Source organism: Phacochoerus africanus, chromosome 15, assembly GCF_016906955.1.
Source record: "Phacochoerus africanus isolate WHEZ1 chromosome 15, ROS_Pafr_v1, whole genome shotgun sequence".
NCBI classification, from domain to species: domain Eukaryota; kingdom Metazoa; phylum Chordata; class Mammalia; order Artiodactyla; family Suidae; genus Phacochoerus; species Phacochoerus africanus.
The window spans coordinates 55,870,942-55,891,293 of NC_062558.1; the positions used below are offsets into that span (position 1 = coordinate 55,870,942).

Here is a 20,352-nt window from a genome sequence, read left to right on the forward strand (position 1 = left end):
CTCACAGAGCCACGTACAGTTTCTGAGTATAGGCAGTTTTACAATTGTTTTATATATGTAATCTTGGAGATTTTTAGGATGGCACTTACGGTTGGGGCACCAGTATGTCACGACATGTGTTTCACTTACATGAAAAGTTACATAAGCAATTGTCTGGAACATGCCCTTTTTGCATGGTTAAAAGGCAGGAATCGTACTAGAGAATATTGCAAGGCTACTACCATTTTAAATACACAGCTTCCAACTGGCTGCTTTCAGAACTATTTAAGAATAAAGGGTATTATTTTAAATATGGTTGGAAACGATAAGAAAGCTGTTAGGATTCTACATAGGCTTTTGGCTCAAGGACCCAGAGGTAAATGTTATTAACCCTCTTTTGAGAACCTCTTCCTTGTTCAGTAATGAGTGTTCAGTGAGCTGGAGAGAGGTGCGTAGTCTTGCTGAAGTCCTGAGGTAATACTGGCTATTAAATGTCACTGGGTGAACAAACTATGCAAAAATCTCTGAATATAGCAGAAGAGGTTTAATAGTGTGAGTCAGTCCTATCAATGTTTTCTAACAGTCTCAACACCGAAGGGTAAATATTAACTCCCTGTTGAAAGGAGTACTAAATTTTGGCAAAATTGAGGAGCTTCTTTGAGGGGCCACCCACCTGGGCTTTAAACAACTCTACAGAGCCAATTATCTGCTATGTAGTCTGCTGACGTCCTGCTACATCATAACTTTCCGCAGTGGAGTTGCAATTGGCTTTCTGGATGTCAGCTGTACTTAGAATCTAAGCACGATGGAGCTCAGAATCGGAGTGACCTGAAGAGGTAAGGATTTGAGGAATACTTTATAGTCCAAAAGCCTTAAAATACCATCAGACCACATATTGATTACTTTTAAAGTGAATTATGCATAAAAGTCTGTGCAAACTACAACATATATTGCAATGACATTCTCAAAAAAAAAAACCTAGTATATTTTAGCATTATTAAGTTATATAAAATACATCTTTATAAAAGTACAGAATTTTTTTTTAAAGTTTTAAGTTACACTCACTGAAGTAGGCAGCCAGGCTCACTTTTTAGTACTAAAATAAGGTTTTCTCAATCTAAAATTATTGCTTAGTTCAATGTAGCCATCAGAAACCTGTAACAAAAAAATGTGCCCTAAAAATTCAGCTGTCATTAAGTTAGTCTCTCTGAAGCTTTTCAACTGAGGAATCTTCCATTAAACTTTTAACTGATGCTACCCATGGCTTGGTTTGTCAGGATCCAAAGCTGAGTCTGGTTGTAAAGTTCCTACTTGTGCCAGGAAGCTGTTAGTCTGTCGTCCCCAATCATAGTAGTCTGGAGCAAAACTTGAAAAGAAAGGGAGATTTCAGTGACTTGGAACATTACACTTAACGGGCTTTGTTCGTTTAGTGCCACACTTGTGGCATATGGAGGTTCCCGGGCTAGGGGTCCAATCAGAGCTATAGCCGCTGGCCTATGCCACAGCCACAGCAATGCCAGATACAAGCCGCATCTGTGACCTACACCAAAGCTCAGAGCAACGTCGGATCTTTAACCCACTGAGCGAGGCCAGGGATTGAACCCACATCCTCATGGGCTAGTCAGGTTCATTAACCACTGGGCCATGACAGGAACTCTTACTATTAATGACATGTCTCTTTTAGGTACAGACAGAACTGTGGTTTTGTATAAACCAGACAGTCCCAAAGCTTTTCAAAGTAGCTCCTTAAAGCCTATTTCCCCACAAAACAGTGCTCTGGGCAGTTGCTCTAAGTCTGCCCACAACACACCTGAACTCTGTAGAGCCCAGAAAGGTACTATTACTGTGACCCTAAACCAGTCACTATGTAGACAAAGTGCTTGAGCAGCAACTTGTATCTGGCTCCTCAGGGAGAGTACAGCTCACCACCTGTCTTTGTGCAAATAACTTCTGTGCCTCGATTCCATCATCTGCTAGAAGGGGGGTAAAATCACTACTGTAAGCTTTGGTGAATTATGTGGGGTTTTTTTGGTGTTTTTTTTTTTCCATTTCTTGGGCCGTTCCCGTGGCATATGGAGATTCCCAGGCTAGGGGTCCAATTGGAGCTGTAGCCACCAGCCTACGCCAGAGCCACAGCAACGCGGGATCCGAGCCGCAGCAACGCGGGATCCGAGCCGCATCTGCAACCTACACCACAGCTCACAGCAATGCCGGATCCTTAACCCACTGAGCAAGGGCAGGGACTGAACCCGCAACCTCATGGTTCCTAGTCGGATTCGTTAACCACTGCGCCATGATGGGAACTCCAAATTACGTATTTAGAACAATATCTTAATATCTAATTAGCACTCAATAATGTATATTGATGTTTCTATTTATTTTCCTCTCTGCTGGACCAGGGGTCTTTTCTTCCACAAAGCTAGTGAGGGCACTCTCACTCCTATGTCCCTTCTGGCAGGTGAGGGGTTAGGGTTGCTGCATATATAATAAGATGACGCAGTGGGGGGTACCTGGGTAAGAGAACAGCTCTAGGGAAGAGGGTCAGGACACCTTAAAATGTTAATGATAGGTCTTTAAATTCACAAGGGATTGCCTAAGATAAGCTTTCACTTGTAAGAAGCAGTCTTACCTTCCCTGAAGTCCCTGAGGGGCGATGTTCCAGGCAAGGTCATCATCACTGTCGTATCTTCGAGGGTTGTCAAAGAAGTAAGATCTGGGGCCGAATCCATGGCTGGGGACCATTCCAGGGTTGGTCTAGAAAGACAGTTTAAGTGTTCAGTGTTCTTTCAGACACTGTGCCTCATCCTTGGCCAAAGTGAATAAGATCTCTTACTTGCAGGGGACTAAAGAAGATGTTCTCTTCATCTGGGTGGAGGCCCTTGGTTCAGCTGGAGTGTTCATCTCAGTTGCTTTCATATTTGAGGTATTTTTTCTCTTATCCGTGTGGACAAAATCTTTCAAGAGTTTTGCTTGCATTATCAGTTTTAATCACTTACCAAAAAAAAAAGTTCCCGTCGTGGCTCAGTGGAAACCAATCTGACTAGCAAGCATGAGGACACAGGTTTGATCTGTGGCCTCGCTCAGTGGGTTAAGGATCATGGCATTCCCATGAGCTGTGGTGTAGGTCGAAGACACGGCTTGGATCTGATGTTGCTGTGGCTGTGATGTAGGCCAGAGGCTACAGCTCCAATTCAACCCCCAGCCTGGGAACCTCCATGTGCCACAGGTGCAGCCCTAAAAAGACAAAAAAACAAAAAAACTGGTGTAGTACAGCTAGCCCTCTGTATCTGTGGGTTATGCATCTGTGGATTCAACCTGGCATAAAACCCCACATTTGTTTGATATTTTTGTATATATCATTAGTGATCTACTTAAAACCTAACCAACAAAGTATGAAAAAAAGTTATTATGGGGGGGTAGATGTGAATTTCTGCTTTTCTAAGACTAACCCAATCAAACATAGGAAGCGAAGCAGAAGTCATACAAGGTGGGACGCCTTTAAATTTACTATTGGTAGCAGTTCAAGAATGTCCCCAAGGAATAAAGTTGGACCCGTACCTCAAACATACACAAACAGTAACTCAAATGAACCAAAGATCCAAACATAACAGTAAAAACTATAAAACTCCTAGAAGAAAATATAAGGGCAGGAGTTCCTGTGTGGTGCAGTGGAAATGAGTCCAACTAGTATCCATGAGTGTTGCGAGACAGTTTCTCTGAAAACTCCATCTTGTCCTTCTTTATCCCATCTTCCTGCTTGAAAAACAATCACAGTGCTGGTAAGACTTAAGAAATGTGCCTAAAGGTCAGAGTAAAAGCTTAACCTTTTTACCAGCTAAGTGGCTTTTTAAATAGTAAAAGAACTTATAATAGTAAACAAACCCTATATCATCCACCCATAGCCACTCCTCACTTGATCTCATCTAAAGAGCACAATAAAAGCAGTGTGGTTTCTTGAGGCAGGGCTCTGGGTCCCTGAGACCTTGAGCCCCCTGTTCCCACCTTTACTAAAGATAAATGTCTCTGTGTCTTGTTTTATGTTAACTTTTTTCCTTAAGTTCCACAGCACCCGTTCTTCAGCCCCATCCTGCTGAGCTGCTCTCGGCACATGAGGATGTGGGTTTGATCCCTAGTCTTGCTCAGCGGGTTAAGGATCCAGCATTGTCATGAGCTGTGATGGTCTCAGATGCGGCTTGGATCCCACGTGGCTGTGGCTGTGGCATAGGCCTACAGCTGCAGTTCCAATTTGACCCCTAGCCTGGAAACTTTTATATACCACGGGTGCAGTCCTAAAAAGCATAAAAAGGATTTGGCAAAGGAGTCTCAGATAGGACACCAAAAACAGCCATCAAAAGAAAAAACAAGTAAAATGGAAATCAAAATTAAAAATGTTTATGCTTCAAAACATCAAGAAAGTGAAAAGACAGCCACAGAATGGGAGAAAATATTTTCAAGTCATATCTTACAAGGGACTTACATTTAAAACACATAAAGAACTCATAAAACTCAAACAATAAAAAAAGAATTTAAAAACAGGCAGAGGAGGAGTTCCCATCATGGCTCAGCAGAAACAAATCTGACTAGCATCCATGAGGAAACAGATTTGATCCCTGGCCTTGCTCGATGGGTTAAGGATCCAGCATTGCTGTGACCTGTGGTGTAGGTTGCAGATCCTGCATGGCTGTGGCTGTGGCTGATGGCTATAGCTCTGACTGGACCCCTAGCCTGGGAACCTCCATATGCCATGGGTGCAGCCCTAAAAAGACAAAATTTTAAAAAATGGGCAAAGGATTTGGGCATTCCCGTTGTGGCTCAGCAGTTAAGAACCTGACTAGTATCCGTAAGAAGGCAGGTTTGATCCCTGGCCTTGCTCAGTGGATTAAGAATCTGGCATTGCTGTGAGCTGTGGTATAGGTCTGGCTCAGATCCCACGTTGCTGTGGCTGTGGTGTAGGCTGGCAGCTACAGCTCCCATTTGACCCCTGGCCCAGGAATTTCCATATGCTGCAGATCTGGCCCTAAAAAATAAAAAATAAAATTTTTTAAATGGGCAAAGGATCTGAATAGACATTTTTCCAAGTAAGATATACAAATGGCCAATAAGTACATGAAAAGATGCGTAAGATCACTAGTCATCAGGGAAATGCAAATCAAAGGCCACCACGAGCTACCCACTAGAGTATCTAGAATCAAGCAGAAAGCAGCAAGTGCTGGGGAGGCCACGGAGGAACCGGAACCATCACACCACTGGGAATGTACGATGGTGCCCTAGTGCTCTGCAGAAGACAGGCTGGCGGTTTTTCAAAAAGCCAAATGTAGAGAGTCACCAAATGACCCCGCCACTGTATTCCTCAATACATACCTAAGAGAAATGAGGACATGTGTTCACACAGAAACTGGTCCATGAATGTTTACAGCAGCATTGTTCATAATAGATGGAAACGACCCAAATGTCCATCACTGGATGACTGGATTAACAACGTGGCACATCCGTACAATGAAATAATGGCCATACAAAGGAATGAAGTACTACTTTATACTACAGTGAGGTAGTACATATAGCATGTGGATGAAACCTGGAAACGTGCTGAGTGGGAGAAGCCACTGACAGATAGTGGCACACCATAGGATCCCATTCATATGAAAGTCCAGAACAGGGAAATTTATATACATGGAAAGTAGATTAGTAGTTGCTTGGGGGGGGGGGGGGGTGGTGGTAGAGAGAAAAGGAGTATTAGATAAAGGGTATGGGGTTTCTTTCTGAGGTGACAAAAATGTTCTAAAAACTGTGGTGACGACTGCACATATCTGAATATACCAAAAACCACTGAATTATACATATGAAAGGGGGGAATTGTTTGGTAGAGAAATTATATCTCCATAAAGCTATTTAAATACATAAATAACTCAAAACTCTCTCTCTCTATATACATATATAAAACTCTTAAAAAAGGCAAAAAAAAAATAGGCAGAGGATCTGAACAGACATTTTTCCAGAGAAGACCTATAAATGGCAAACTGGTTACATGAAAAAATGCTGAACAGCATTAATCATCAGAGAAATAAAAAATCCACAACCAATATCATTGCACACCTGTCAGAATGGCTGTATCAAAAAGACAAGAAATAGGAGTTCCCCTCGTGGCGTGGTGGAAATGAATTCGACTAGGAACCATGAGGTGGCAAGTTCGATCCTTAGCCTTGCTCAGTGGGTTAAGGATCCGGCATTGCTGTGAGCTGTGGTGTAGGCAGGCAGCTGTAGCTCTCAGAAGACCCATAGCCTGGGAAATTCCATGTGCCGTGAGTGTGGCCCTAAAAAAAAAAAAAAGACATAATGAGTTCTGGCAAGGATGTGGAGAAAAGGGAATCTTTGCGCACTGTTGGTGGGTATGTAAATTGGTGCAGCCACTATGGAGGTTCCTCAAAAAATTAGGACTATCACATGCTCTGGCAATTTTGCGTATTTATCTGAAGAAAATGAAAATAATTCGAAAAGATAGACACATCCTCATGTTCACTGCAGCACTGTTTACAATAGCCAAGACATGAAAGCAACCTATATGTCTACTGACACATATGAATGGATGAAAGAAAATATGACACACAACATTCAGCCATAAAATAAATAAAATCTCACCATTTGCAAAAATATGGTTGGACCTTGAGGGCATTATGCTAAGTGAAATAAGTCAACTAGAAAAAAGACAAAAAGAAAAACATATCTTACATATGGATTCTAAAAACAAAACAAAAAAAAAACCCAAGCTCACATATAGAACAGATTGGTGGTTGCCTGAGGTAGGCAAAATGGGCAAGGGGCGGTCAAAAGATACAAAGGTACAGGAGTTTCCTGGGGGCCTAGTGGTTAAGGACTCGGCATTGTCACTGCCATGGTGTGCATTGCTGCTATGGCACAGGTTCGATCCCAGGCCTGGGAACTTCCACATGCCCCGGGTGCCACCAAATAAAAGACAGCCATGCTTCCCTGGACAATGAGACCTGAGACTACAGATGAGACTATCTTTTTATTCTATATTCATTTAACAAAATAACAGCCTTTTGCTCCTTAGGACTCAGATGTACTCCTACCCTCAGCCAGCCCGGGTTTAGGGAGTACAACTCCTTAGCCCCTGATGCACTAGTAGGCAGTGAGAAGGCATATGAGAGCTGAGGAGAAGCACAGGGAATTCTGTGAAGGGCTCTCAGGTGTCTCTTCATCACACAAGGTTCTCCAAAAAACTTCAACAGTCTTCAAAGAAGGAAGGAAAACAAGGCACTAGACTCTGGCCTGGAGTTAGCTGCCCACCACTTTCCACACGTCTCTCTGCCCCATGGACACATGTTTACAGAAGCTCCCAGGTGTTCCCAATGCAAGGAAACAGAGTGCAGAGCCACTGTTCTGAAGCTAAAAATAATGCAAGTGCAACAGGTGAATGGATTAAGAAGATGTGGTACATATATGCAATGGAATACTATGCAGCCATAAAAAAGAACAAAATAATGCCATTTGCAGTAACACAGAAGAAACTAGAGATTCCCATACCAAATTAAGTAAGGCAGAAAGACAAAGACAGATACAATATGACATCACTTATATGTATAATCTAAAATTTGGCACAGATGAACCTATCTACAGAACAGAAACAGACTCACAGACATGGTGAGCAGATGTGTGGTTGCAGAGAGGGAGGGCGAGGAAGGGGGATGGACTATGATGTAATGCAAACTATTACATTTAATGGCTAAGCAATAAGGTCCTGCTGTATAGCACAGGGAACTATGTCCAATGACTTGTGATGGAACATGATGACAGTAATAGGAGAAAGTGTATATAAGTACGACTGGGTCACTTTGCTGTACAGCAGAAACTGACAGAACAATGTAAATCAACTATAATGAAAACATTGTTTAAAAACTGATAATGAAAAAAAAATGATGAAAGTGACCCTCAGATCTAGAACGTGGTGCCCACTGCCATTCTGTCTTCAAGGGCCCATGGGTCAGGCCATGGCTCCACCACCCACCCCACTCCAGTCTACTGGGTTTTTTTTTTTTTTTTTTTGCTTTTTAGGGCTGCACATGGAGGTTCCCAGGCTAGGGGTCGAATCGGAACTACAGCTGCCGACCTACACCACAGCCACAGCAATGCCAGATCTTTCACCCACTGAGTGAGGCCCAGGGATCAAACCCACAACCTCATGGTTTCTAGTTGGATTCATTTTCACTGTGCCACAATGGGAACTCCTAGTCTTAACTTTATTTTCCCCCTAGTCCTGGCTCACTAGTGACTCTCCAGAGATAAGGAAAAGAAACAAGATAAAACACAACAGCTTGGCTATTATATCTAGGCTTTCCTTGCTACCCACACTTTGCTCACATTGGCCAAAAACTATTCACTGTACTTTTCTGTGGGCTTCATAGATCCGTGATTCAAACTCTACCACTGGTTCTACAGATGGAGTAACTCAAGGAGCAAAGCTCCTCTGAGCTTCCTCACTTTACTGGGTCAAAACCCTTTCTGTCCCACCCTCCTAAAATCATTTATAGGAAACTGGTTGAGCAGAAATGTGACCGAACTAGGGAAGTGGCTTTAGCATTACTCATAACGAGGTACAACTTCTCTATCACCCGATCACCTAATTACCATCCAGCGTAACACATGGGTGAAGAACTGAATTACTACTCTCCATTTTCATTGGCTAAAATAAAAGCTTCTATATTTGGTTCACAGCAGGTCAAGACCCAAAGACTAGTGAAGCTGTTGTTGCATTAAAAAAAACAAAACAAAAACAAAAGGAGTGCCCGTCGTGGCTCAGTGGTTAACGAATCCGACGGAACCGGGTTCGATCCCTGGCCTTGCTCAGTGGGTTAAGGATCCACGACGTTGCCGTGAGCTGTGGTGTAGGTCACAGACGTGGCTCGGATCCTGCGTTGCTGTGGCTCTGGCATAGGCCGACGGCTAGCTCTGGCATAGGCCAACGGCTATAGCTCCCATTAGACCCCTAGCCTGGGACCCTCCATATGCCACGGGAGCAGCCCTAGAAAAAGACAAAACAACAACAACAACAACAAAAACCCTGATCCCTCTCTCTCCAGGCCCCAAGATGCAACTTGCTTTCATTTTTTTAAAATAAAATAAGGCTAAACTGAAAAACAAATTTCCTTCAAAGGACAAGGGAAAAGAGTCTCAACCCAACAGATAAGGGAACTTTTTTTTTCTTTTGTCCTTTTAGGGCTGTACCCATGGCATACGGTGGTTCCCAGGCGAGGGGTCCAATCAGAGCTGTAGCCATTGGCCTACTCCACAGCCACAGCAGCACAGGATCCAAGCTGTGGCTGTGACCTACACCATAGCTCACGGCAACACCGGATCCTTAACGCACTGAACAAGGCCAGGGATCGAACCCGCAACCTCATGGATGCTAGTCGGGTTCGTTAACCGCTGGGCCACATCGGGAACTCTGGAACTTTTCATATCAGAAGAGGATGGAAGAGGCTCTCAACTGAAAATCTCAAAATATTCCAACTGCAGGCTCTGTGATGAGAATGCGGAGATATTTTCTGCAAACACAGAGGTTTACTTACAAGGTCCTTCGTAGGATTTCTGACTCGGAAGAAGTAAACGACTAGGGTGGTAGGTAAGAGTTCCCACACAAAAAGGACCACGCCAAACACCACGTATCCAGCATCTCCCAGCTGATTCTTCAGATCTGCCTGTTGAAAAGAGGAGAAAATGGAAAGTCAGTAGATTGAGGGCAGAGGAAATATGTTCAATTCCGTTCTTTCCAACGGGAACAGAGACTAATTCTAATTATCATACAATTCTTTTCCCCTAAAGCACACAAGTCAAAATCAAATAACACTAACAGTCCCAACCTCAGGTGCGGAGTCATTTCAAGCAAACAGTATAGTTATTTTCTTCAAAATGCTCAAAGATGAAAACTGCCAACTTCTGATGTTTTATTCTCTCATCCTCCAAAAGTCTTCCTTACATCCAAATTAAGTCGCTCTTCTTATCAACAACTAAATAATGAGAACATCCTGTGGCCTTCTTCTAATTCCTGAGAGCAGCATATCACATTTTACCTTTGGTCTCATCCTTGGGATAAACTCGTTGGCTTTTAAAGTTCTCTTCCTGTTAAGGACATCCTGTTATTTAGACTTGAAAGCTTATTGCAGGATGGGCAGTCTAGAAAACAAGTCTCTGAGCCCAGGAGCAAAACCTCCTAGACTAGTGGGCTGGCTGAGCAGGCTGGAGGTAGCAGCGGCTCCCCGCTCTGGAGGCGGAGGGCAGGTGTGTGAGCTCGTGTCTGGGTAACTGTCTATCATTTCAAAGGAGGCCAGCACCAACCTCAGGCCATAAAGGGCCAATCCCCTGAATAGAATCCTTCTGCCTTCTCTGCTCCATCATGTTTAAAGCACAGTGACCAAAACCAATCATGCTTTTCTCCACAAAGATTACTCTCTCAAACTCTGCCTTTCAAATGCCACCTGTACGTCTCAATCATGTGTTGTGTCTGCTTCTTCCACTCTATGCAAATAATCTGCCACTTGGGGTTCTGGTTGCTTCCTCCTAGACTGTTTTGGTTGCATCATGCAGATCTTTTAAGGGCTGCCCCTAAAGACAACAGAATTTTTTGCTTTTTAGGGCTGCACCTACGGCATGTGGAAATTCTCGGGCTAGGGGTGGAATTGGAGCTACAACTGCTGGCCTACATCGCAGCCACAGCAATGCCAGATCTGAGCTGCATCTGCGGCCTACACCACAGCTCATGGCATCACAACTCAGATCCTCAACCCACTGAGTGAGGCCAGGGATCAAACCTGCATCCTCATGGAGACTATGTCAGGTTCTTAACTCGCTAAGCCACAAAGGGAACTCCAAGAAAATAGAATTTTTTTAATTGTGATTGTATTTTAAATTCACTAAAATTATAAGCTCTTAATGGAAAGAAACCTTGAAATAATTATTCAATTATTCAATTGCTAAAACCAATTCTCTGCTGTTTAATGGAGATGGAGTCTCAGTTTGGGAAGATGAAGTAGTTCTGGAGACGGCTGATGGTAATGGCTGCACATGACGTAAATGTACCTAATGTCACTGAACTGGATGGTTACAAATGATTAAAAAAAGTCAATTTTCTGTATATCTTATTACAATAAAAAACCCTTTGTGTATGATGAATAATAAGTCTCTATTATTGCTTAGATTTTTCTGTATGATTGCTCACTACAGGGCACACCCTCAGCAGTGCCTTGCCCTATTTCCCTCCATTCTACACTTGTGCTGGTGGGGGTGGGGGTGACTGCTGCTGCTTGAATCCCTTCTAATTATAACACCTTGCAGGTGCCTCTTCCAGAGTTCATCATGTCTTCAGTTTTAACTTTACATGGTCATTTTTCTCTCTCCTCCAGAGTCTTTTTTTTTTCTTTTTTTTGGCCATACCTATGGCATGTGGAAATTCTTGGACCAGGGATCAAACCCAAGCCGCAGCAGTGACACAAGCCACTGTAGTGACAATGCGGTATGCTTAACCCACTGTGCCACAAGAGAACTCCTCCTCCAGAGTCTTAATTCAGTGCAAGGTTTGAGCACTCCTGGGATTTTAGCAGTGGATTTGGGAGTTCCCGCTGTGGTGATGTGGGATAAGATTCTTACTGCAGTGGCTTGGGTCTCTGCAGAGGCGCAGGTTTGATCCCTGGCCCAGCCGGGCCCAGGGGGTTTTGATCTGGAGTTGCCACAGCTGCAGCTAGGATTTGAGCCCTGGCCTGGGAACTTCCATATGCTGCAAGTGTGGCCATAAAAAGAGAGAGAGAGAGAAAGAAAAAGTGAATATGTCCATGATTAAGTATTCAGTGTTCTTCCAGGAAAAGCTCAGGAGCATTTATAATTCAATCCAATAGACTCCTACTACGGCAGTTCTATTTCTTTATTGTATGGCCTTATCTGTGTGTCTCTTTCCTCAGGAGACAAAACTCCCATGGGCAAGGACAGGTTTATTCCTTTTGTGCCCTCAGCACTCTGTCCAGGGCCAGAGACAAAGAATCAATACTTCTCCAATGAGAGAAGCCTACCTAATTCTCATTCTTTTTTCTTTGGAGCTTTTGTGAACAAAGATGACAGATGACATTTCACTACCTTTGTTTACTTCCTTCAAATTGATGAATTTCTAGAGTATGTCATAAAAAAGAAAAAATTTCATAAGGAGACGTAAAATGGGCTCGTACTAACTCCTTAATATTCTTGGCACTTTTGTCTAGAATTCCTCAAAGGCTCCATTTTCCTTTATCTGCTCCATTTAAAAAAAAAAAAACTTCACAGTTTCACATGTTTTCTGAAACCTGAAGACAATTTGTTTTACCTGAGCAAATTTCACCCTTTAATAAAATCATACTTTATTCATTTATTTGCATGGCCACACCTGCAGCATGTGGAGGTTCCCAGGCTACGGGTCAAACTGGAGCTGCAGCTGCTGGCCTACACCACAGCCACAGCAACGCCAGATCCGAGCCACATCTGCGACCTACACCACAGCTCATGGCAATGCCGGATCCTTAACCCACGGAGTGAGGCCAGGGATCAAACCCACGTCCTCACAGATAAGAGTCAGGTTCTTAACCTGTTGAGCTACAACAGGAACCATATTTATATGAAAGCACTCTAAAAAATGTAAGCATTGGTAACAAAAGCCCCAGAAAGTAGAAAGGAGTGTGTGTGTATATGTGTGTGTATGTGTGTGTGTGTGTGTGTGTGTGTTTCCTAGTTTTCTCAGAAGACATGTGAGCTGGAACAAGGCAGGCGCTGATCCCATGATACAGGTCAGGATGCAGACACCAGCCAGGGAAGGGACCCTCGAGGTCACCCAGCTGTCAGGCAGCAGGAGCAAGGAGCTTACCCGCTCTGCCAGGTGGGATTCTGCAAACAATGAGCTGGGGGGGGGGGCCCTTGTCGGCACCCACTGACCTGATCTGACACGTTGTACCAGTCGTAATCAAAGGAATGGACATTCTTGCTCTGGGAGAAGGAGAGGATGAACAGGTTGTAGCAGGCTCGGAAGGTGTAGAGCAGGATGACGGTCACACCAACGGCAGTCACCTGACACACGGAGGAGCCCTGGAAAAGCAGGCACCATGAGGGGGGGCATCGTTCCAGGCCCAGGACCCCCGCCTGCTCCCAGACGGTGGCTGCCTTCGGACCACCGCCTCCTCCAAGCTCCTCCTCCTCCATCCTCAGACCTTTGCCCCACGTACAAACCTTACCTCACTCCACATCCACCCTAAGATGTCCAAGTATCTTCAGAGAGAGGCTTCAGAACCTGAGGCTTGACCTGCAGATGCCTTAAATATGAGCCATTCGCCTAAGTCAGTCCTGGCTGGGTCAGAACAAGAAAGTCTGGTAGCATGTTCTGCTAAATCCTCTAAGCGCTGCTTCTCAGCTCTGAGGATCCTCTCAGCTCAGGAACTCAGGGCCCATCCCCTGGCTTGAGGACAAGCAAGCCTCTGCAGACGGCTGGCGGCCGGCGGCCCTGAGGACGGTGGCTCTGAGCAGTGGGCACGTCCTCAGAGCCCAGCACCTTCCAGGCCGGGGGTGCCAGAGTCCCATTGTGACTCAAGGCTTGGATTAGAAGGAAATCGGGGATCTGTGCCCCCACCGGATGAAGCATCAATTTCCAAAGTCAGCAAGGGACCCTTAGCTAGAAACAGTTAACATAACCAAAAACACAGACCTCAACTTTTGAGTTCTGCATTTGGAAATCACTAACTAAATCCAAGATATTATTTTATTTTGCCAGTAGTGGTTTATTAGTGTGTTTGCCATAAGGGTGACCTAAAATAGGACCCCTCCTATTAAGACCACAATTCTTTCTTTTGTTTTTTTTTTTTTGTTTTTTGTTTTTGTTTTTTTAGGGCCGCACCCACAGCATATGGAGGTTCCCAGGCTAGGGATCGAATCAGAGCTACAGCTGCCTATGCCACAGCCACAACAACACCAGATCTGAGCCGAGTCTGCAACCTACACCACAGCTCATGGCAACACCGGATCCCTAACCCATTGGAGCAAGGCCAGGGATTGAACCTGCGTCCTCATGGATGCTAGTCAGGGTCAGGTTTGCTAACCACTGAGCCATGACGGGAACTCTTTTTTTTTTTTTTTTTGGCACAATCCTACTTTTAGAAAGTCTTGAATAACTCTTATATAGGAGACAATAGAAATAATAAAGTTGAGGCAAAATCAAGTCTAAAGTTCGTCAACATTTATCAGTGAAAAGACTGCCACCCTAACTTCTGGGACTCTGCAAGAGCTGCATCAAATCACAAGGTGCCCTGCTGAAGGCTTCATGTCTTTGAAGTTGGAGGCACAGATTTTAATCTACTGGGTGCTCCCAAAGACACAGAATTGTGGACACGAGAGCCCCTCAAGTCTTCAGACCAAAGCTGTCCTGGCGACATGGGCCACCTGGCAAGGAGGACAAAGGGGCACCCCAGGGCATGGCGCCACTGAACTTGAGAAGCAGAGCAGCTGTGAAATCACTCAACCGGTTGCTCCACCAGGGAGAAAACCATGGTCCAGGGTGGGGGGCAATGTGCTAGGGGGGCCGGGGTCCTGTGGCCAGCGATGGCACAGGACATTGGATCCCGACCTCCACACCTCATCAGGCTTCTCAGTAGAGGGGAGCCAGGACCAGGTTGGTGAGGGTCACCCTCAAACCACTGCTCCAGTCAGCAACCCACCCCTCTCTGTAACTTGGGGGGTGGGGGAGCAGGAGCAGACACAGGCTCCAGGGCAGGTGAGGGGGGGCACAGCAGCAAAAGCAGGGAATGGGCAGGGCTGCCCTCTCTCAGCCTGTCTGGCTCCATCTCTGAACTCTCACTGTGAGAAGCACTGAACCCCGGGAGCAGTTCCCACTATCAAGGGGGACCCTCTCAGGGGCACGGGCAATGCAGGAGTTGGCAGCACCTGAGTCTCCCCGCCACTATGATGGGGTGGTGGAGACAACAGACCCCAGAGCCTGGCTCTGCACCTCCCAGCTGTGTAACCAGGGGCAAGCCTCTGGACTCTCTATATGCCTCAGTTTCCCTGTCTATCAAGTGGGTGATGCCTATTCCCACAGAGCTGAGAGGGTTACACTAGTTTCTACACGCCGAGTGCTTATAAAAGTGCCTCAACACGGGGAATATGAGATGTGTGCTGCTATGAATACTAGTGGCACAATCAAACCCACTAGCCCTTTAAAATATCACTTAGGAGTTCCCTGGTAGTGCAGTGGGTTAAGGACTTGGCATTGTCACTGCAACGGCTCAGGTCACTGCTGTGGCAAAGGTTCAGTCCTTGGCTTAGGAACTTCCACATACTGCAGGTGCAGCCAAAGAAAAAAAGATCTTTTAAACCACTGTATCAATAAACCAGAGACCTGCCTCTCTGCCAGTAATTCTGCACACTCCAATACACCCAAAGCCACCCAGAGTGAACTCTTCTCACATACCAGGTTCAATGAACTACAGGTCAGGTGTCTTAGGCATCTGTTGAGTTGTTTACAAAACAGGAGACTTTTTTTTTTTTTAATAGCCACATCCACAGCATATGGAAGTTCTTGGGCCAGGGACTGAAACTGAGCCGTAGCTGTGGCAATGCCAGATCCTTTAACCCACTGCACCAGGTCAGGAATCGAACCCACACCTCCACAGCAACCCGAGTTGCTGCAGTCAGATTCTTAACCCACTGAGCCACAGAAGACTATTTTACATCTTTTTTGGGGTTTTTTTTTTTTTGGCCACGCCTGTGGCATGTGGAAGTTGCCAGGCCAGGGATCAAACCTGTGCCATAGCAGTGACCCAAGCTGCTGCAGGGACAACACCAGACCCCAAACTCACTGTGTCACAAGGGAACGCCCAGGAGACTATTTTTGGAAGCAGTTTAATGGAGGGACCTCGACCACATCCCCACCTTACCTTGGACTCCAAGTAAATGTTGGCTAAGGACATCTTGGAGATTTTGTAGAGACAGATGGACAGGGAGACAGCGCAGAGCACGAAGAGCGTGTCGTTAATGGCCACGCGCACGGAGACGATGACCTTCCTCTCCCAGCTTCCTGTCTTCACCAACACCGCGCAGGTTAAATTCACCAGGAGGAAAATGAGGCTGATGAAGAGTGAGGCCAGATACAGGGGCAACCTGGGAGGACCAGAGAGAGATTTAAGGCACCCTTCCCTGCAGGGTGCCTGTACGTTCCGGATCAATCCAGAGGGAAACTGATTTTTTTTTTTTTTTTTTGCTTTTTAGGGCTGCACCTGAGGCATATGGAAGCTCCCGGGCTAAGGGTTGAATTGGAGCTACAGCCACTGGCCTACAGCACAGCCACAGCCACACCAGATCCTTAATCCACTGAGCGAGGCCACGGATGGAACGCGCAGCCTCATGGCTACTAGTCAGATTCGTTTCCACTGAGCCACGAAGGGAACTCCCCAATTTTTTTTTTTAATATGATTTTTATTTTTTTTCCATCATAGCTGGTTTACAGTGTCTGTCAATTTTCTACCTTACAGCAAAGTGACCCATACACATGCATATACACATTCTTTTTCTCACAGTATCATACTCCATCCTAAGTGACTAGATACAGTTCCCAGTGCTATACAGCAGGATCTCATTTCTTATCCATTCCAAAGGCAATACTTTTCATCTCTTAACCCCAAAATCCCAGTCCACCCCACTCCCCCTGCCCCCCCTGTGGCAACCACAAGTCTGTTCTTCAAGTCCATGATTTTTTTTTTCCCTGTGGAAAGGTTCATTTGTGCTGTATATTAGATTCCAGATATAAGTCATATATGTTATTTGTCTTTCTGACTTACTTCACTTAGTATGAGAGTCTCAAATTCCATCCATGCTGATGCAAATGGCATCCAATTTTTTTATTATTATTATTATTTTTTTTTTTTTGGTTAAATGCTAGACATAGAACACACCAAAGTGAATACCTAAGACCTTGGGCTTCAGAAGTTCTGGACTACATGTTCATTGCAGCACTATTCACAATAGCCAAGACATGGAATCAACCCAAATGTCCACTGATAGATGATTGGATTAGGAAGACGTGTGTGTGTGTGTGTGTGTGTGTGTGTGTGTGTGTGTGTGTGTGTGTGTGCAATGGAATACTACTCAGCCATAAAAAAAGAACAAAATCATGCCATGTGCAGCAACATGGATGGAACTAGAGACTCTCATCCTGAGTGAAGTAAGTCAGAAAGAGAAAGACAAATACCATATGATATCACTTATACCTGGAATCTAACATACAGCACAAATGAACCTTTCCACAGAAAAGAAAATCATGGACTTGGAGAATAGACTTGTGGTTGTCAAGGGGGAAGGGGACGGAGTGGGAGGGACTGGGAGCTTGGGGTAAATAGATGTAGAATGTTGCCTTCGGAATGGATTAGCAATGGGATCCTGCTGTGTAGTACTGGGAACTCTGTCTAGTCACTTATGATGGAACACGTAATGTGCTATCTATACAGTAGAAAAAATATATAAATAAATAAATGATTTTAAAAAATAAAATAAATTACAAATTAACTACAAGCTGTGCAGGAAGGTCCTTTAACCAAGTTTGCCTTCCCTGCCCTGGGGCTGTGAGGACAGATGGGCCTATGGGTACCTGCACCCACCACTCACAGGATCACCCACCACTCTCAGGGATGCAGGAGAAGAGCCAGGCACAGAGGTAGAGCGTGAACCACTCTGCACCAAGAACGTGGGCCTAATCGCCCTGTGTGAGCCTTTAGGGCCGTCATCCAAAAACAGTATCAATAACAGCAAGTTTGCAAGCTGTTTCTGAGGACCAAGTGAGATAATGTTTAAAAAGGGTTTTTATCCTGCAAAGTCATGGAGTCTGGGTAGCACCCCCTTTTGCTGGGAGGGCTCCCAGGGGGCGGGCTGCCATGAGGAAGCCTCTGCCTCAGCACCGTGCCCGGGGCTGGAGGGGACAAGCTGTGTCACTGGCCAGTTTTAACTTGCAGCTTGTCAGAGCTCCACGCTGCCTAGGGGACCTGGGCAAGGCCTCAGGGAAGGCTTCTCAGATTTACTAAAACCAAAATCAGAAGTTCACCTTTTGTGTTCCTCTCCACATCTGTTTACATCAGGTAGACGTCACTCAATGGGGCCAACAAGGAACAGACTGGTTTGGCTAAAACACAGACCATTTCTGCTGAATGTGTTTGCAAATCCAAAAGCAGAAAGTCATGAACTAAAAGCAGGCTGGAAGCTAGGGGGTGATGTTGGGGTCCTCTGAAGCCATCAGAGACCAGGACACAGAAACCTGGATCCCAGGCCCAGCTCCAGACATCTCGCCACCAACAGGAGCCCTGGAAGTGACTTGGGGGGGGGGGGGCGTGCATGAATGGTGCAGCTGTAGTTTTATTCCCTGCCTTCAGATGTCAGGGTGATGAGATACCTCCCCCCACCCCAGCCAACCCAAGCTAATCCAAATGGGATTTCAAATCTTGCAATTAATGACTTACAACCCACTGGCAAAGGCTCTCACGTAATTTTTAGAACCCACATTCTACCAAAGGAATTTGGCCGACCTCACTCCTTCCCATCCTTCAGATCTTAGTTCAGCTATTTGTTCTTCAAAGAAGCCTTTCCTGACTCCTTCCTGCACCCCCCAAGTACACACATGCACACGCGTGCATGCGTGCATACACACACACACACACACACACACACACACACACACACACAGGATGCGGGCTCCCTGAGACCTGCTTTCCCTGTACTTTAACTTCGCAGACTTATCACCAATTTACAATGAAGCACACGGACTATACGGTCTGACCAGCACCTGCTTCCTCCAGGGCAGGACTCTCCATGAGGGTAGAGGTTTTGGCTCTTTCCCTCACCCCCTCCACCCACACTGTACATAGTAGGAGCTCAATAAGTTTGTTGAAGAGGGAGGGAGGGCAGAAGGAAAGAGAGATGTGCATTTGAACCCAAAAAGCATCAATCAGGAGTTCCCGTCATGGCTCCGCAGTTAACGAACCCAACTAGCATCCATGAGCAGCAGGTTTGATCCCTAGTCTCGCTCAGTGGATTGAGGATCTGGCATTGCCGAGAGCTGTGGTATAGGTCACAGACGGGGCTTGGATCCTGTGTTGCTGTGGCTGTGGCGGAGGCCAGCGGCTACAGCTACAATTGGACCCCTAGCCTGGGAACCTCCATATGCTGTGGGTGTGGCCTTAAAAAGATGAAAAAAGACAAAGACAAAAAAAAAAAGCATCAGATCCCTGAACAGGAGCTGCCCTTTCTTCTCTTTCCTCCAGACCCTCCATTGCAGCAGCTACCAGACCCTCCCGTTTCTTGGGGAAACAATCTAAACTTGAACACTCATCTCTTTCAAGGTCAGAGAAAGGACTGCAGGTTTTTCCCAGAGCCCTGCACTGGGGGCTGAGATAACAAGACAGGAAAGAAAGGGCTTGGAAAATACTGGAGGGCTGGATGAGGTGCATGGGAGAGAGGATGGAATAGCTACAGGGACAGCAAGGCAGGGAAGGATGCTCAGCTTGGGTGGAAGCACAAGTCCCAAAGGGGTGGGAGAGAGACCCAAGGGGCAGGCAGGACAGCTGGGGGACCCTCTAGGTTGAGAAGCAAAGGCGTGACCCACGTGGCCATGTCTGTCTGAGAAAGACGGAGCCGGCAGAGTATGGAAGGGATGAAGAGACAGGAGAGACGAGGGTGCTGGGGAGGGACTGGGTGCAGGGTGATGCCATTAGAGGAGTAAGAGGAATGCAGGGGGCGGTTGGGGGTGAGGGGGGGCAACACACTGGGCCCAGAGCATGGCCTGGTGTGACCAGCACCCCCTGGAGTTGGGCTACGTGGGGTGATGGCAGACAGTGCTCTGAAGACTCAGAGATTCAACTCTATGTGTAGTTAAGCACTGAAAGCTTTTCGAGCAGCATCAGGTTTTCCTGGAAAAATGAACATGAATTTGTTGCCAAGGACAGGTTCTCATAAAGGACGTGATTGCGGGTCCAAGCCCTTCCAATCCGCCCCGCTCTCTCACGGTTCCTGCTGTTCCCTCTGCGTGGAGGGTCTTGGCCCCGCTCTTCCCAGCCAGCTATAGCTCAGCCAGCAAGTCTCTCCCAAAGACCAGAAGGCCCTCCCTGCTGGCCACCGTGGCTCCCGTCACAGCCCACTGCTGCAGCTGTCCGGTCCTGGATGCTGCCATCCCTGCCCCCACTCACCAATCAGAGCTTGGGGAGGGAAGCCCCCACGCTGGCATCTCCTGGGCCCAAATGCCATGCTGGGCTCACGGCAAGCACCCAGTCCACCTGCCCGATTCTTCGAGTGCCCGAAGCACCACTTCACATTTGCCCG

General features: G+C 46.0%; 1 protein-coding gene across 1 annotated transcript in view; it reads right to left on the reverse strand.

Annotated features, from left to right (window-relative positions):
• Positions 1-502: 502 nt before the first annotated feature.
• The window catches only part of LOC125115822 (integral membrane protein GPR137B), a 50,661-nt gene continuing 30,811 nt past the window's right edge, over positions 503-20,352 (reverse strand). Inside the window, exons 3-7 of the mRNA XM_047760387.1 lie at positions 15,930-16,152; positions 12,943-13,092; positions 9,564-9,692; positions 2,609-2,733; positions 503-1,345 (exon numbers count right to left, since the gene is read on the reverse strand). Of these exons, the coding sequence (XP_047616343.1) occupies positions 1,234-1,345; positions 2,609-2,733; positions 9,564-9,692; positions 12,943-13,092; positions 15,930-16,152 (739 nt within the window). The 3' untranslated portion in view covers positions 503-1,233. The remainder of the gene's footprint in view (positions 1,346-2,608; positions 2,734-9,563; positions 9,693-12,942; positions 13,093-15,929; positions 16,153-20,352) is intronic.